Below are 16,407 nucleotides of genomic sequence, written 5' to 3'. Positions count from 1 at the left end.
TTTGCTGCTCTGTCTGCAACGCATGCAATATCAACATTAAAAAATAATAGTGATTGAAAATTAAATTTATATATTTTCGAATAAAAATATTAAAAACAGTAAGTTCACTTAGACACTCATACCTAACATCAATCTTCGCAAGTTATTGACGCGTAATAAGGTCAGAATTATCAGAGCGTTAATGACGTCACCGGCTCGACTCGCCCTTACTCACACATAAGCCTTTCTTTTCATTAAATGTTTATAATTATAGGTGAGGTATAAGCAGGGCCACTGTCAGGACCATAGTAAACACCACGCCCAGGTTTGTCCATTGAGGCGTAAGGCGGGCTAAACCAACAGCGCGCTAATGATCTCACTAGAATGGCTACTCACCCTTTTTACATCATAATTATAGCTACGATAGATTGTTTTCCTATATACCAATATAATATAGTACCTAAATTATATTTAAAATATTTATTATATTTAAAAAAATATAGGCATAGTAATAATTATCGGATATCAATATATTAGTCAACACTACTGTTCTTTTATAGAGTTTTTTTTTCATTATAGTCAATGATTCAACCACTGTTGTATTTTATCTTGTATCTTATAAGTTTACAAGTAAATAATAGCCGAACGGCGATATCAATCAATAAAAAAAATACAAAATAATTCAGAAGGTACCATAAAAACAGCTAAAGACTATCAAATTAAAGAGGCGTACCTATAAAATAGGATTACCTCTTAAGGGTACGCTTCTCGCCCACCGATAGCTGATCAAATTATCCGACGTAATTCTGAGCGACAAAAACGTCTGATTATCTCCATCTTGTTTTTTTCGGCCTAAGGGAACTAAAGGGATCGGTGGCCAGTGTCAAAATGTCTTCTATTAAATGACATCTCGAAGTAAAAATTATATGAGCTAGCATAAAAAAAAATTAACGTGCTAACGATATAAATTTAGTAAAATAAGATTTTATATAAGAAATATTTGTTCTTTTTTTAAACTAAGAAGACGAAAATATTCATGTTTTTGCTGATAACTTTTTTTTTAACCTCGTAAATGAATTATGATTTGGACTGCTACTGACAGGTATTCGTCCCAAGGAAAAAAGTCGACCATAGTGATTGAATTAGGACCGGGTCAGTAATCGTGTTACTGATATCCAATACTGGAGAACATTGGGAATTACCGTAAGAAAACAGAGCCCTCCTGAGTATTGGCCTGTTCGTTAGAGGGATTTGAATTTTATTCTTTTTTTTTAACATTTTTGCGGTAGATGTGTAACACGATACTTCGCCTGGGGAGATGGACAGCCCTTAATAGAAATATATTGGACTAAAAAATTGAAAAAATATTCTAGTATTTTGGAATAATATCGGTACAAAATAAATAAAAAAGTGTAACATTATACTGCTATAACGAAAGTAATACGTATTTGCAATATAGTTAACAATATTTACGCTTTAATGTAAGGTTATTTATTGTATCAATCAGTTATATGGGTCCATTTTCAGTGTAATACTCCTGTGTCTTAAGAATGTAGTTGTTTATCACAGCACAAGTGTCAATAAAAACGCCACGCCGGACTCATACCTCCTATACTTACTATATAACTAGTGTTGTAACGGAATTCACTGTGAGGTGAAAAATGAAAATACTTAGAAAAATATCGATAAAAAAAAAACAAGTAGGTTTTTAGAAAAACGCATCAGTTAATTTATGGAAATTAAAGTTATGGAGTAAAAGGTGTATTTTATTAATTAATTTTTAAATTATTACCTCTAATTTAAATGCCTCTTAGACTATGAGGCTCCTACTTTTAAACTTAAAACGTATATGCAGTTATATGTAATTCGTATGTTTTATGTAAATGTTGATACGTCATTATTTATATTAGTAAAATTTTAATATTTATCCAATATATTTTATTTGTCTTCCAAATTCCCTAAAATGTATATTTAGAAAGATACTTGAATGTTCGTTATTATTAAAGGACAAAATAGCTTTTATTTGAATCAATTTTCCGTTTAAACAGAACACGACATGTAAAATAATGAAATAGTGCTTTTTTCATAAACCAAACATATATAAAAATTAAATAAATGGTAATTTAAATATTAGTATCGACATAGTTACGTGACTACGACACACCAGTTAAGCGGCGCTTAACCCCTAATCCTTGGCGCGGCAGTTTAGCCAGGCAACGGGCATTTATGGCAAAAATCTTAATTTCGGAACGCTGCCGTTAACAGCCCGACTCTAATTATTGGCACCAACTGTATCTATTACTTCGAGTGCTATCCGTATGTCCTCATATATCAATGTATCTATGTGTGCGTCAGTGGTAAATTTTAACAACCAATAGGAAAGTATTCAATACTTAACAACAATGATGTCTGTTTTTATGTAATTAATAATTTAATTTAATTTAGTTACCATTTATTAAATTAAATGTTTTAGTTATTTTAATGATACATTTGAATGTATGAATAAATAAATATGTTGTTTTAATAAAAAAATATTCAGTTTTGTTTTAATTATTTTTTATTTTAATTATGATAGAGTATTTTATTGTAAGCTTTTTGTACTTTTAACAATTGATGGATGTTTTTGAAACACCTTTTTTATGTTTTTCTTAATGGGCACAATTTCCCGCAAGTATGGAAACAAGAGATACAGTTTTTCCGAAAGCAATAAAAGTAGGGTTACATAGCGACGTCCGGTCGGGAGCCTTGCCAGACAACCAACCCTTGTAGGATGTACGGAGGACCAAAAAGAATTCATTTACATTAAAATGGACCTTATTCTCAAGGTCTTAAGAACTTAACCGTGCTTGGAGAAAGACTGTACGAAAGCAGTGCGAGTAAAATGGTAGTCATTCGGACTTGGCAAGCTGTTTCGTTTTAAAGCATTTTTAAGGTTATTTCGATGACATATATATTTCTGTGAAAGAGAAAACCTGAACGGTGCTAAAATTGTCGATGCTGAAAATATTTCATTTAAATGGTGACTGTTCGTAATAAAACGAATATCCTCGAGATCAATACATTCTTAAATATTAATATCTCTTTATTAATCATTGTTAAATAAAACATAGGTATTCAAAATACTACATTAAATCACATTACAAATTTGTATGACAGTCATAAATTGAAAAAAAATAAATTAGTTAATATATTATAAAGTGATTTGAAGAAGTGTATGTACAAAGTGCTAATTCTCTAAAATTATTTTGTAAAATTTAATAATATAAGGGATCGTGTATTATGCTGACCGCGTTTCTAGAACTCGCCCGCTCGCCCGCAACGCCATAGCGGACATTATTTTGACAAACGACCCTCTAGCTAGATATTTGCGGTCAATGCAGCCGAGGCACATATCTAAAATACACTTTTAAATATCGCTTTATGTTGATAAAGTGCTGAGGTTTCTTGCTTTCTTGGCATGCGTGCGCTATTACTGCGTTAACATTAGCATCTGACTTTTCCTCATATAATTTAAGACATATTCATCCCATGTGATAGACGAATGTATAATATTTAAGCTACAATTACAAAAACATCACTCTATAAGCAATTTATAAATGTTGATTCAACCAAGAAAAACTAGCAATTAACTCAGTAGATACTCTTTTCCGCCAATTAAATCACGTAGATAATTAATTTATTACTTATCCTGCATGAAAGTCAATTATAAATGCAAAAAAAAAAAGTGTATTATTAATCTTCGTATATAGAATTACAATCGTGTAATAATTCTTAATTATATCAATGTTTTATTAACCTGATGAATATATTGATAGGCATAGTTATAAAAATCAGCGGATTCTTATCTATCCCTATGGTATTACGTCTATCTTGGTGCAAGGTCTTCTACTTAACAAACATCTTATTTGATATATATTTTATTTGAAAGTAATCAATCATGAATGGACCGTAATGAAAATCTTTTCATTATGTTAATGAGCCTGAAGATCCTTTAGAGTCGATATCACTTAATACACACATATGAATAGATATACACATGAGTACATGAGTGTATAAACTCACACAGAGACATTGATAGAAAATCACTGATAAATAATTTATAATAGGTACTAAAATTATATACCGTAGAATCACAAAGAAAATGGTCGATGAATGGCAGAAAGAAATTTTATTTTATGACCAATACACTAAAACTTTCGATCTATAAACTATCCGACGACGAACAGTCCACTTACTCACTCATTTATATGTTAATGTAAATGGCTTCAGATTCGTTCAGATTCATACAGAGATATGTTTCGGGACAGATATCATTTTCACTGCCTTATTACTTTCCAATTTGTCTTCAACATTGGTTATTGCCACATTTATAGCTACCCCTCTATCTATATTAACTCCGATTCATCGACTCATGTATGTAAATTGATGAATTACGATACACTGATTGAACAAAACATGGCCGAAAGAGCTTTCTATCTATTTTATCATAAGATAGGAAAACTAAAATACCTTTACGTCTCAAGAAGATTCCAGAGTCGAAAAATCTTGACTTACTCCTTGATGACAAATCCATTTTCTTGATAACTTCACTTTAAGTTCACTTCAATAACTCGCTGTAGTAGTCCGCAAACGTAAACTCAAAACTAATCTTAAAATCTTATAAGTCCAGACGACCACTGGCCACTGTAGTAAGAACTTCAAGTCTCCTTGAAGTCATAAAGCATGTGTTCATCTTCGCAGATGAACACAGACTGACTGGCTAGTTAAAACGATTTGAGTCCCAAAATGTTATTAAAAAACCCCCAGACCGCCAGGTAAAAAAAACCCGTATCAAAACCGCCGTTTCCTAGTGACCCCGATCGCTCTTCCATCCCTTTGTTGGGTTCCTTTTATTTATAATAGTAAATTTTTTTCACACACGCCACCCCTAATAACGTGTGAGCAAAAATATGCGTAATCGTCTGCTGCACCCAGAGACCACGGCGAAAGTTTCATATAGAAAAAATACAACTGTCCCCCATTTGAATAGCAAAAAGCGCATGTCACTGCGAAAATGGATTTTTGTGAATGAATATTATTCGGAATCTGAATTGATGGTTGACTTGTAATTGTTCCGCGTTATATTTAGCATGAATTATTGGTTCGATTTGGTTTTTGTGTGAAACTGACCTATCTTTTGAATCAATTGATATTATATTTGGAACTGCTAACTGAGGAATTATATATTTATTTAAACAATTGTAGATTTAAATATCTTAATTTTTGTAAACATTATCGTTGGTGTAAACGCTTGTTACCTACGTAACTTCGAACCAGTGACTATATTCTAATGAAATACATATATATTGCGATAAGTTCACCCAAAAAAAATAATTATAAAGTTTTAAGTGAGTCGTAACCGTTACTTATCAATTCGAACAACATTATAATTGCTAAATATTGTTATCTCAATAATTTTATTATTCTTTTTAGGAAATTGTCTTTATCGTTGTAATGAAATTATGATAACCGAATCGTGATCAAAATGTGAGCGTAGTGACCCCAGTAGCAGAATGAACAGAATGTTTGCTATTTCTAGGTAAACAAACATGGAAGATTGACGTTGAGTGTACATCTGGTAGGCACAAATAACAGGGGATGTGATAAACAATACAATAATTCAATTTTCCTACGACCGCGACAAATTGCGTGTGATGTTAGGTTACGCAATAGAGGAATAATTTTAGTATATTTACTCTCATAGCTAATAAAGTATCAAAACTATCAACTTTGATTTTTCGATCGTTTATTTAGGATATTGTATTAGCGGGGTATTCGATTTCTAAAATATATCAAGTTGTTTATTAGAAACTGGGTCACTAAAGATCGGTTAATTCATAATTAACAAACGCATTTTATTGTCAGCAATAACCATTAATATCAACATGTCATTTCATAAATCATATTTGTTAAGAAGATTCTAATATTAAATTGCTAAACATTAAATTGTTGTCCGTTGCTCATGGTAGTGTTTATATTTTATAACGGAAAAGTATATTATATGCATCAAATCACAAGTACTACAGAGTTTTAATGACCTTAATTATTATATTAATAATTCATCCTGTGCTTGTAAAGTTACACACACAATTCGCTTGTATTTTTCTTCAGAAAAGAAAAACCATAGCAGTTTAATCACAAAAAAACTAACAACTGCATTGCACAATCATCACTTCAAAAATAAGTTGACTACTGAAAATTTGAAGACAATACATAACCTTATAACGAAATCACAGTTTTATCACGTGACAATGCAGGAAGAACAAAAAAGGATACAGTTACGAACCGTTGTCCGAGATAAGTTTACGGATTACCTGGTCGTGTGAAAACGAAACAGGTGGCAGCGGTGTTCCGTTCGGTAATTATAGAATCGGACAATAACGCATGTTGCGCGGGAGTGGACGCTTCGCGGTGTTTTTCTTGTGTTTTGATGATTACGGTAATCGTAAAACTATTTTGGTTTTGTTATTTTTATGCCTTGCGTATTTGCGATGGTTATTCTTTATTATTTGCTATAATAATAAGCTGAATTAATTTTTTTGTAGCAATCATTGAGTATTTATGTTTAATGTCAATTGTTAATTTTATCCATTTAACGTAAATACAATATTATGTGATATGATATGTACATCAAATGTATATATTTATTTAGATTAAAGTGAAAACGGAAGCACCGTGAAATATTGTTAAATTCACACACGTATTCTTAAAATCTGGTCAAGAATTTATTGTGGACAGTGTTCGTCCTATTGTGTGTATTGATGGAATCCAAAGGGTTGGACGTCAACTAATGGAACAAAAAATCGCAGACAGCGTGAGAGAAAAACAGGAAGACACTCGGCAGATTTTTTTTCTATAATATGAAGTAGTGTTCCAATAAATAAATAAATAGGTTTTTTTTTGTTTTCCTGTTTGTATGCTACTGCTGGCTTCCTACACTCTTGAGGATATGGCTTATTCCTTAAATTTCCTCCAATGTGTGTGGTGGGTTTTCATTTATTTTTTTAAATATATTTTTTGTTTCTTTTTTATGTCTTGCCTTTAAAAAAATGTTAATTTAATTAACATAACTTAACGAAGCCAATAAACATAACAACTAACTTCGTACAAAAAATGTTTTACAAATTCGTAGTAAAAAAATGTTTAATGCTGATGTATTGAATTTCATGTATGTATGTTAGATTGATACCCGAACCCTAAATGTTTTTTAATTATAAATTTAACACATACAACTTAGTCAATTTATATTTTCACGTCTTTTATTAAATGTAATTGTTCCTATTTTAGGCTTTTTTTTCACAAATGTGCAAAGGCAGTGCTCGTTGTTGAAACCAATTAAGCGTTTGTTAATCAGCGGTTAGATTATATCTCATTGTGTTAATAGCTACACGTAGACATAGAACTAAATACAAATAGATATGGCAGTTCTCTAATAAATTATTTGAATTAGTTTTGTCTTGAAATTAATACTCTGATGATTGTTTATTTTATAAAGATATAGAAGTCCTGATTATTAATTACAAATATATAAAACGCACATTAAATATAGATTAAAAATATGAATTTTATAAAAAAAAATCATTCTTTTCGTAATTGTTAACAAAGCGTTCGTGGTATGTACTAAGTACTAAGTACCTATACCTCTGACATTAACCTAGCCGTGCACAATGGGGAATCTACTCCTAATCCAACTCTAATCGTTTCTTACTGACGTTTGAACTATAGTAGACAATGGGCCACGGCTCGCACGGGTCACTCGGCGGTTATCTGCTGATCGGAAGAAAACCGATCTTTGCGGCCGCCATCAAATTTATTGTGCTCGTCTTTACTTAGACACTCCTGTATTGGTAAAACGAACCGTACTGTACAAAATATAGAGTCCAATTTGCATTACTTAAATAACATAGTGGAGCAAATCGTAGGATATTGCACTTGCATGCTTTGTGGTTGCGAGTGCTTTGTTTAATCGAATGTGAAATTAACGCCTTGTTCTCTAATTATTTTCTGTTAATTTTTTTTATTGTTTTAATTATGAGAGTATTTTAGCTGTTACATCTAGAATGTTTTTAAAAAAGCTTAACTTATGGTACAGTTTTTTATTTTATTTTTTAATCAATTAGTATGCAGTCATATTTATATTTGTCTACTTTTTATATTTTATAGTTCTAAATTTAAAACAATATATAAAATATAAAGTTTATAACAATGTTCCGCTGCGGTATAAAGGAACTAATTAATCATAGCGCTCTCTACGCTTTTACATTTATGGCGGATTGCAAAAAAATCACGCTTTGTTTACAGTGAGCGTACACAATTCACATGACCTCAATTAAGCAGTCATCATTCAAACGGATGTAAGTGCATAATCTCGGCTCAGGTCATCGCGTTAACAAGGCAAGCGGTCACGAACTGCCCGGTATGGGAAAGCTCCCAGCGTTGTATGCAGATATGACTTTATACACATCAACCGTTCATCCGGAAATGCAATCGCAAACCGCTGTGACACCTAGAATACGTTGGCGTGTCTATACGATGTTATGGTCTACATTGTCCGGACTGCAGAACTATTCTGTAAGAACTCACTTCGAATCTCATTCGAATACTCGTTTACACAATATACTTACGGTGATTTCCTTTTCTAATGCGTGTATCATTTAAATTTTATAATTTTTAATTTAATATTATGTATCAATTTACGCCATTTCACGCTCGTGTTCTGCGGTGAGTCAAATTAATTTTTACAGAATAAGTCTACTTTTCCTTTTATTGGTATAATGAGTAACAAAGTGTCTTATACGAGTATTACAATTTAGTATTAAACAAACGTAATGTCACTATTCATTTTGTTACACGAAGAAATATATTATTAATATTAATTTATTTGCAATTCCTTAAACTTTCCTTTAAAATCTTAAAATAAATACAATATGTATTTAAAAAACAAATGAAAATATCAAATAAATGATTGAAACGAAATATACGCGAGTGTTTATGACAATACCTAGTTCGATATAATAACGGTGTAAGTCTTATTGAATTCTCACTAAACAACGTATTTAGTTAAAGGAAAGGGCAAGCTATTATAAATCTAGCAAAACGCCTACAAACCTTCCGACACAATGCAATACACAATATAAATCATAAGCGAACATCGCTATCTTTCAATCCTTTGACTATCTTATGATTTTTAACACCCACTTAATATCTTTACACGAAACAATAAGCCTTTTGAGACTTTGAAACATCGTAACCGATTTGATGCACTATAAAATGAATGCATTATTTTTAACACATTCTCAATCTTTGAATATCTAACGACGTATTTAAATAATTGCTCATTAATTTGAACTGTTTATTTAATATTTTAAAAACAAATTCTGTTTTTTTTTTAAATAAATTCTTATTATTTTAAATACATTCTATTCAACATCCTAATAGCAAACAGGATAAATATTGGCAAAAAAGACCGCGGACTGGATGTAATTCAATACATTACGACCGCTGCGCTCTATTAAAAGCCGCGTTTGTCCATTCTGACGTGTAGGCATTTAAAAAAAACTAAATCGAAGTTTAGCCGAATCAAAGGCAGTTGGACAATGGTCACGGAACAGACAGGTCGGGACGAATTGTATAAAGGATCAGGTAGAACTTGATACACTGCAATCTTCGTGTCAATCAAAATGTGTTCGATCTAAGATATTTTATAGAAATTAAACATTTTAGTAGTAAGGGATGTTTTTGAAAAAAAAAAAAATTTTTTATATCAAGTTTACTGACGAACATAAATCGTTTCTACCTATGTTCTTATATATATATAATGTCAGTTAAGTAATTTATATGTCGTTAATCTAAATATTGCAAAGTTTTCCATCGCAATAATAATTTTTTTTTCATCAATTTCATCATATAGAATCAATATGTAATGAGTTTCTAGTCTTAACGATTTCAGACCAAAATCGAGAATTACTATAGGGATTCGTTTATTTTACTTGAAATTAATGTTGAGCCATAGCCTCATCTACTCCTTAAATAAATCTGTAAATCATTTCTATTAATAAACAATTGTTAATCTTTATTAAAAAAATAACCATACAGAAAAAGTACACCAGCAATAGTAGAAAGTGACACTCCTAAACCCTTTTCCACAAGAAACGATGAAAGGATTCTTATAATAGTGTACAATAGTTATTTTGCCTAACTCTATGGAAACCGACCCCATTCGGCATTGTTACAATATTATCGATATTCGACCATGTGGGTGCGAACTTCTGAGCCTGTTTAAAAAAAAAAAATCTCTTTGACCAATTGTTTGTCAAAGGTATGATTTTTTGTGAAGGTGTTTATCGAAGGTTGACCATGGGAAAATATTAGAGGTTCAGGTGCCTCTATCGAATTCGGGACCATTGTCAACCTGTATTCTGAATCTCGATAGAATCTTTTCACCTTTTGTTTAGGCATCAGTGTTATACTACTCATCATAATTGATATTACTTTGTTTATTTTAAACTCTTCTGTTATCGTTTTATCACAACTTACTGTTTGCAGTACATGTACAGATACTATCAGGTCTTTCATAATACCTGAACCTTTATAAGCCGAAAATCCTACATCTACCAAAGTTTAAATCGCTGGCGTTGAACCGTCGACACTAACAAATTGGTATCAAAGCCTGACAAAGATGGACTCTTGAGAAACTGTCCACCCACTCGCCGTCTATTGATCGTGGCTTACAATAAATTAATTCTTGTTATGAACATTTTTTATCCCATTGTGTTTAACCGAGTATTTATTTTACTAGACGTAATAGAGCCTAATGGGCGGACATTGGTCAAAGGAAATTTGGTTCACAATGAAGACTGAATTGAATTTCTTTATGAATAGAGACTCCACAAAGTCCGTTGTTTTATTTGTCTCGCTATTAAAATGGCTTTAGAATACTTTAGACTTGCGCCAGTAATTTAAAACAAATTGCACGATACAATATTGAAAATATCATATAATATAATATGGTCATAAAGAAAATATAATAAGTATAATTCTTTTGTGATCAAATCGCATTAACGATAGTAAACATCAATAAACAACAAAGATTACTAGTACTTGATAAGTTTATTCGAAACATAATTGTCTCCTTTACATCTTTATTTAAAGATTATATTTAGTTCAACACCTTGAACACAAAAAAAAAGATGTTTGGCTACTGTTTCCATTGTTTGTAATGCAACTTGTATTGTTGAAAAAAAAAATAATCCTTTTGTCCAATCTCCTCTTCCAGAATGGATTGTTTGCTTTGCATCTTCAAAAAGAAAGCTGGATGTTGTCCACGACATAATTGTGTATCCCGTACTAATTTAAAATACCGTATCACTCCCTTAAATACCCCCAACGTTGAATCATTTAATAGGGACGGACTAATAAATCCAATTTAAATATGGTCTGGACCTCCGCTGATATAACATATGTTAATCCATACATCTTTATCTTAAGAATCGCAAAAACGCCGATCGATACGGACATCTAAAAAGACAAAAACCACTTGCCGGTCCAGTTGGGTACTCCGAACGGGTGGCCGCCGTCCGCTATATCATTATTCTAAATACTAAATTAACTGTATTCCCATAATTTAAATATCAACTGCTTGTACTCATCTAAATAAATTATCCAAACCCAACGAAGGAGAGAGTTTTTCTCTATTTTTATTCTTCTCTAATGGACGAATGATGTCAATTGGCGAATTTATACGTTCATTTGACGAATTCAATTTATTGGAATCGGTCTTGGTTAGCATTTGTGGAGGCTGTTTCTTTCTCACGATTGCAAGGATAATTATGCAGGGCGTGCCATCAAAATGGACATTTAACAATTATGAAAATCTTTTGTTATCTCGTAATTTACGCTAATTCAAATAATTGTGTTAGATTTGATAAAACCTATCGATTAATATCGGTAAGTAATAGCAATTATAAAAGGTTGGTCACTTTTTGTTTTATTGATAACATGCAATTTAGTGAAATACTTTATTGTTATAAATGTAATAATACATATTCTAATTTAGACTTTATTTAATTATTTGTTTAAAGTAACCGTTAAAATGATTAAGTAACAAACAAAAATTAGATAGAAGTATTAAGACCATTGTTACAGCTATAATTCTTGGACAAGGATCAAGATTGAGTGTTCCGCTTGCAAATGCGATGCTTCGATATTCGCTTAATGAAGACATATTGAATCGCTAAGCGGCGAAAGACAAGATATAGGCAATGTTTTAAATTGACATCGGCCCTTTTATGTACCATCCGCTCATTTTCGATAAAAAAAAATAAACAATTGAAAACAAAACAATTAATAAAATGAGGCAAAAGCATTTTAGAAATGCAATCTGAGATTAAGTATTAAGGTCAAGTATCGATTTACTGCAATTATTGTTTTATAGTAATCAAACGGCTTAAACATAGTATCAATTAAAAAGTTATTAAGGGTACAAAAGCCCGTGTCAATTAGCTGTATACGTTCGTTCAAAAACAAATCGGTGAGCGAGTTAATATTTTATTTAGAGTCGAAGTGGAAGCGCGGGCAAAGTTAACTTGGATTTTTAAAACTTTTCAAAAGTTTAGCCGACGTTTTCCTCAGGCCGTCTAGCCTCGCACCTGATAAAGTAATTTGACGATTCCCCAATTCACACTTTTGAGGAGGGCCTAAAAACCAAAAAGGTTTGAGACAGTTTCAGTTCCGTAATTGAGATTGTGTTAAAACTTTTTGGTGGCGTGCATTTTTAATCTGCTACCGTTGTCTTTCTTGCTTTATAGCGTGTACCCAAAGTAACAGTTATTAATGCTTAATCCATCATTTAGGTGTGACTAGTTAGGTTGAATAAAAATAAAAATATCGTTAGTGCAGTATATCGCGCGCACGTACACATTTTTACAAAGGGGGCTACCATTGTTACGTATAACAAAAAGCAAGTACCTCAGACCTCTTACGTTCAAAATAAGAACAAACGTGTCATCGACGAAATGACGCGTGTCGACCAATCAGGCGCGAAGGCCGCAGACGTCGATGACGTCACGCTGCCACCGACCAATCGCATTGGCCTGTCGCCTCCGGTCAACTTGCACTAATTGCCCATGTGTGCGATAACACTAGGCTTGAGAAGAATCAGTGCGCTTAAGTGCGCACACGCATGCATTGAATGATTGCTTACTTCTATACAGTTTTAATCGCAAATTTTATAGCTTTATATTTTCTTTGATTATATACGGGTATATCCGTATTCTTTATGATTTTATTGAAACATAGCGTTATCTTTCGTAAAAACGCATTACATTAAATCTCTGGTACAACAAAAATTTAGTTAAAATTTCCATAATTCTCACCGGTCTCATAATAATTCCAAATATGTCAAATGGCTATTCTTTTGAAACTAAACTAAAACATGGGAACATTTCGGACTTGCATTTGAATAAAATACGTAATTAAATCAAAGTAGCTCTTGGCCAGTGGGAAAGTATGTATGTTAGAACAATAAGTAGACATGCCATTTCATTAATGAAACAGTTTTAATATATTTGATATTTAATTATATAATTATATTCTCATTATATATATTTTTTAATTCCTTCTACTTATTTTTTTTAATAAAATATTATTTTGTACATATTTTTAGAATAGTATCTTCATATATTGCTATGATATCGCTTTATTTAAGATTATTTGCGTTTGTCATATATATTATATAAGATATATATTATTACTCTGGATGTGAAATACATTAATGAAAAATTAAATACAGAATTTGATAGAAAGAGAAGAAGAGAGAAAAAGTCAAAGACACGATAGGTATTTGAAAAGAGTTTTATATAATAATATATATGGGATTTTACATGACATTAATTAATATTAATTATACACTAAGTTAGAACTTCTGTTTCGTGTCGATTCGTTTATGTTTATTTACCTAAATAATTATGTTAATTGCGCTTTATAATGTAATACTTATATTATAATAGTTATAATTTAAATGATGTCTCTTCAGATATATCAATTTGTATTTTTGTAATTCGTAAGTGGAATTTTTACTTTGAAATTTTAAATGAAAATAATAGTATCGTTAATTATATTTTATTTTCTACAAAAACAATGTTAATGTAATGTGAGTGTCTTTGACATTTTAAAATAAATAATATTGTTACCCTATATTTTTTAAAACCTTTCTTTTTAAACGTGACGTATAAACAATATCGCCTATTAACTGTGACTTCAGTAAATTTATGTTATCATGATTGTAATAGTTTTTATGACTTTGTCACATCATATCGTGGTTGCACATATAAAATAAAAAAACAACGGAAAATACATGAATATATACTTCGTACCATATTTACGGTAAGTAAAATAGAGTAATCATAATTACAAAAAATATAACAGTCTTGTATTTCTCCTTTGCAATATTTTTTACCTGCATAAACATTGTCTATTATAAAAAAATATAGCCATACATTTTCCTCGGACTATGACTGACCACGTTCTTAAGCAAATATTGACACTCGGCTGGGGTATTGAGTAGCTTCGCTTTGAATAGAGTCTGTAGATGTGTGTGTATGGAGATGATGATTTTTTTGCTAATGAGATGTTTTACGAACAATTCACAAGAATTTTCTTCCGTTTTAAACAATCCCAAATTTCGTAAATTTATAAAGATGCATGTTTCATTATAAATCCATTACTTACTTTAATTTTAAAATAATTCTGTTGTAACTGTTAAATGTTGTATACACATAAAATATTGCCTCTATCATCTTTCTAATTTTTGAGACATTTTTTGCATATGAAAATATATTGATTGAAGACTTTTACGATAATCTTTATGAACGAAAGCCTTTAAAGTGGTGTAAGACAAGGGTTGATTTATATGCAATTACAGTCAGTTCGACAAATGTTTTTTTTGTACCTTGTTATCATTTTATCAGTAATATTTAGGACCTTACCTTGCGCGATGCGTACAGCTGGCATCTTGATTCTCATCTTGATTTGGTCACCTATTTTTAGACCTTCAACAACTTTTATCCTTAGAATTTTTATCTGAATATCTCGCTATCAGTATGTTAGCGCACTTCACATGTGCCGCCGTCGGTCCGGCGACTTATCGTCCGTACTATTCTCAAAACAGTTCCGATAAGGAAGGTCGAGGTGTCATACAGTAATCCTCAATAAAAGTCCGACGGCATTTAAATAAAATCATTATTTTAGTCATCTTTCTAAATTCTTCATCATGACTATTTTAATCAAAACATTTACGATTCTTACTTTTTTCTTTTCATGCTGCGATGAATCAGTTCACAGTTTCCAATATTTACTTACAAAATTCGCCTGGTCATAAGGTCTTATCAACACTTGAATGAACGTCTCAGTGCTCTATCTAATCTATCCGAACAAACTGCGATCTTGTAATTCAGAAAAATAAACATACGTTAGCACTTCCTCAAAATTTGTCCATAAATATTTTTACACTTGATAGTCCGTTTTTCACCACTGTCTCTACCGAAAAATTATGAGAAAACTTCTTCTTACAAAGTCCAAATTTAGTTTCTGAATAGCGATAAAATTTGCAGAACTAAAATAAAACGAGATAATTTTATTAAAATATAGAATCTATATTGTTTGTGATTATCGTAGCGTCTCGCGATGTAGTATGTCGCGTGCGGAGCGGTGCGAGGCAGGTGCGCGGCCGGCCGCCCGCTCTCGCCCGATGTCCGAGAACGTCTGTCCTGTGTCCCTTTGCGCGAGGGCTCCGCGGCCTCGTGTCCACAACTCGCGCCGTCTCGCTCGGCCGGCCGACGACGGCGCGTGCGAGTCCGTACCAAGTAGCCAGGGGTTACTCGCGGTCGCCACCGCCTCGGCTGTTTGACAGAGATGCCAGTGCGCGCCCCCTATTCGCGAAGCGTGGGAGTGAAAGGGATAGTCATAAATCATAAGTCCCGTGCGTCGGTGTGCGTGCGCGGGTGGGGCGAAGATGCAGCGCGTACAAAAGAAAAGGGATAATATTTGCTTGCATATTTCATGACTCGATTAGGAGATGGAATTTTTAATTGAATGGACCGTGTCGCACGGTCAGTCTCCGCTCATGAACGCTTTTCATAAAGGTTAAGTTTCAAAAAGGATTAAGACAACTTTCAGGTGAAACAAATTTGAACTCTATCACACATGACTGTAACATCATTATTTTCAGATCAACTTCTGAAGTCTCTTATTATTATGATAATATGATTTTTTAATATGTAGCACATACAAAATAAAAAAAAAATCTAAGATCATTATTAGCGTGAGTATTAATCACAGTGATATGTAGAACATATTAATCTATAATTTTTTTTCGTTAGTTGTCGCTCGTAG

General features: G+C 32.0%; 1 protein-coding gene across 2 annotated transcripts in view; it reads right to left on the bottom strand.

Moving 5' to 3' along the window:
* LOC113399650 (B-cell lymphoma/leukemia 11A) overlaps nt 1-15,837 on the bottom strand; it is a 34,730-nt gene extending 18,893 nt beyond the window's left edge. The window contains exon 1 of one of the 2 annotated variants that reach the window (XM_026638827.2): nt 15,003-15,837. In XM_026638827.2, coding sequence (XP_026494612.2) covers nt 15,003-15,039 — 37 coding nt within the window. In that variant the 5' untranslated portion in view covers nt 15,040-15,837. The remainder of the gene's footprint in view (nt 1-15,002) is intronic. The other variant, XM_026638828.2, reaches the window with a different exon arrangement.
* Nucleotides 15,838-16,407: the final 570 nt, after the last annotated feature.

The sequence above is a fragment of the Vanessa tameamea genome, chromosome 15 (genome assembly GCF_037043105.1).
Source record: "Vanessa tameamea isolate UH-Manoa-2023 chromosome 15, ilVanTame1 primary haplotype, whole genome shotgun sequence".
Lineage (NCBI taxonomy): Eukaryota > Metazoa > Arthropoda > Insecta > Lepidoptera > Nymphalidae > Vanessa > Vanessa tameamea.
The sequence above is the reverse complement of the archived record's forward strand: the minus strand, read 5'-3'. Positions and strand labels throughout refer to the sequence as shown.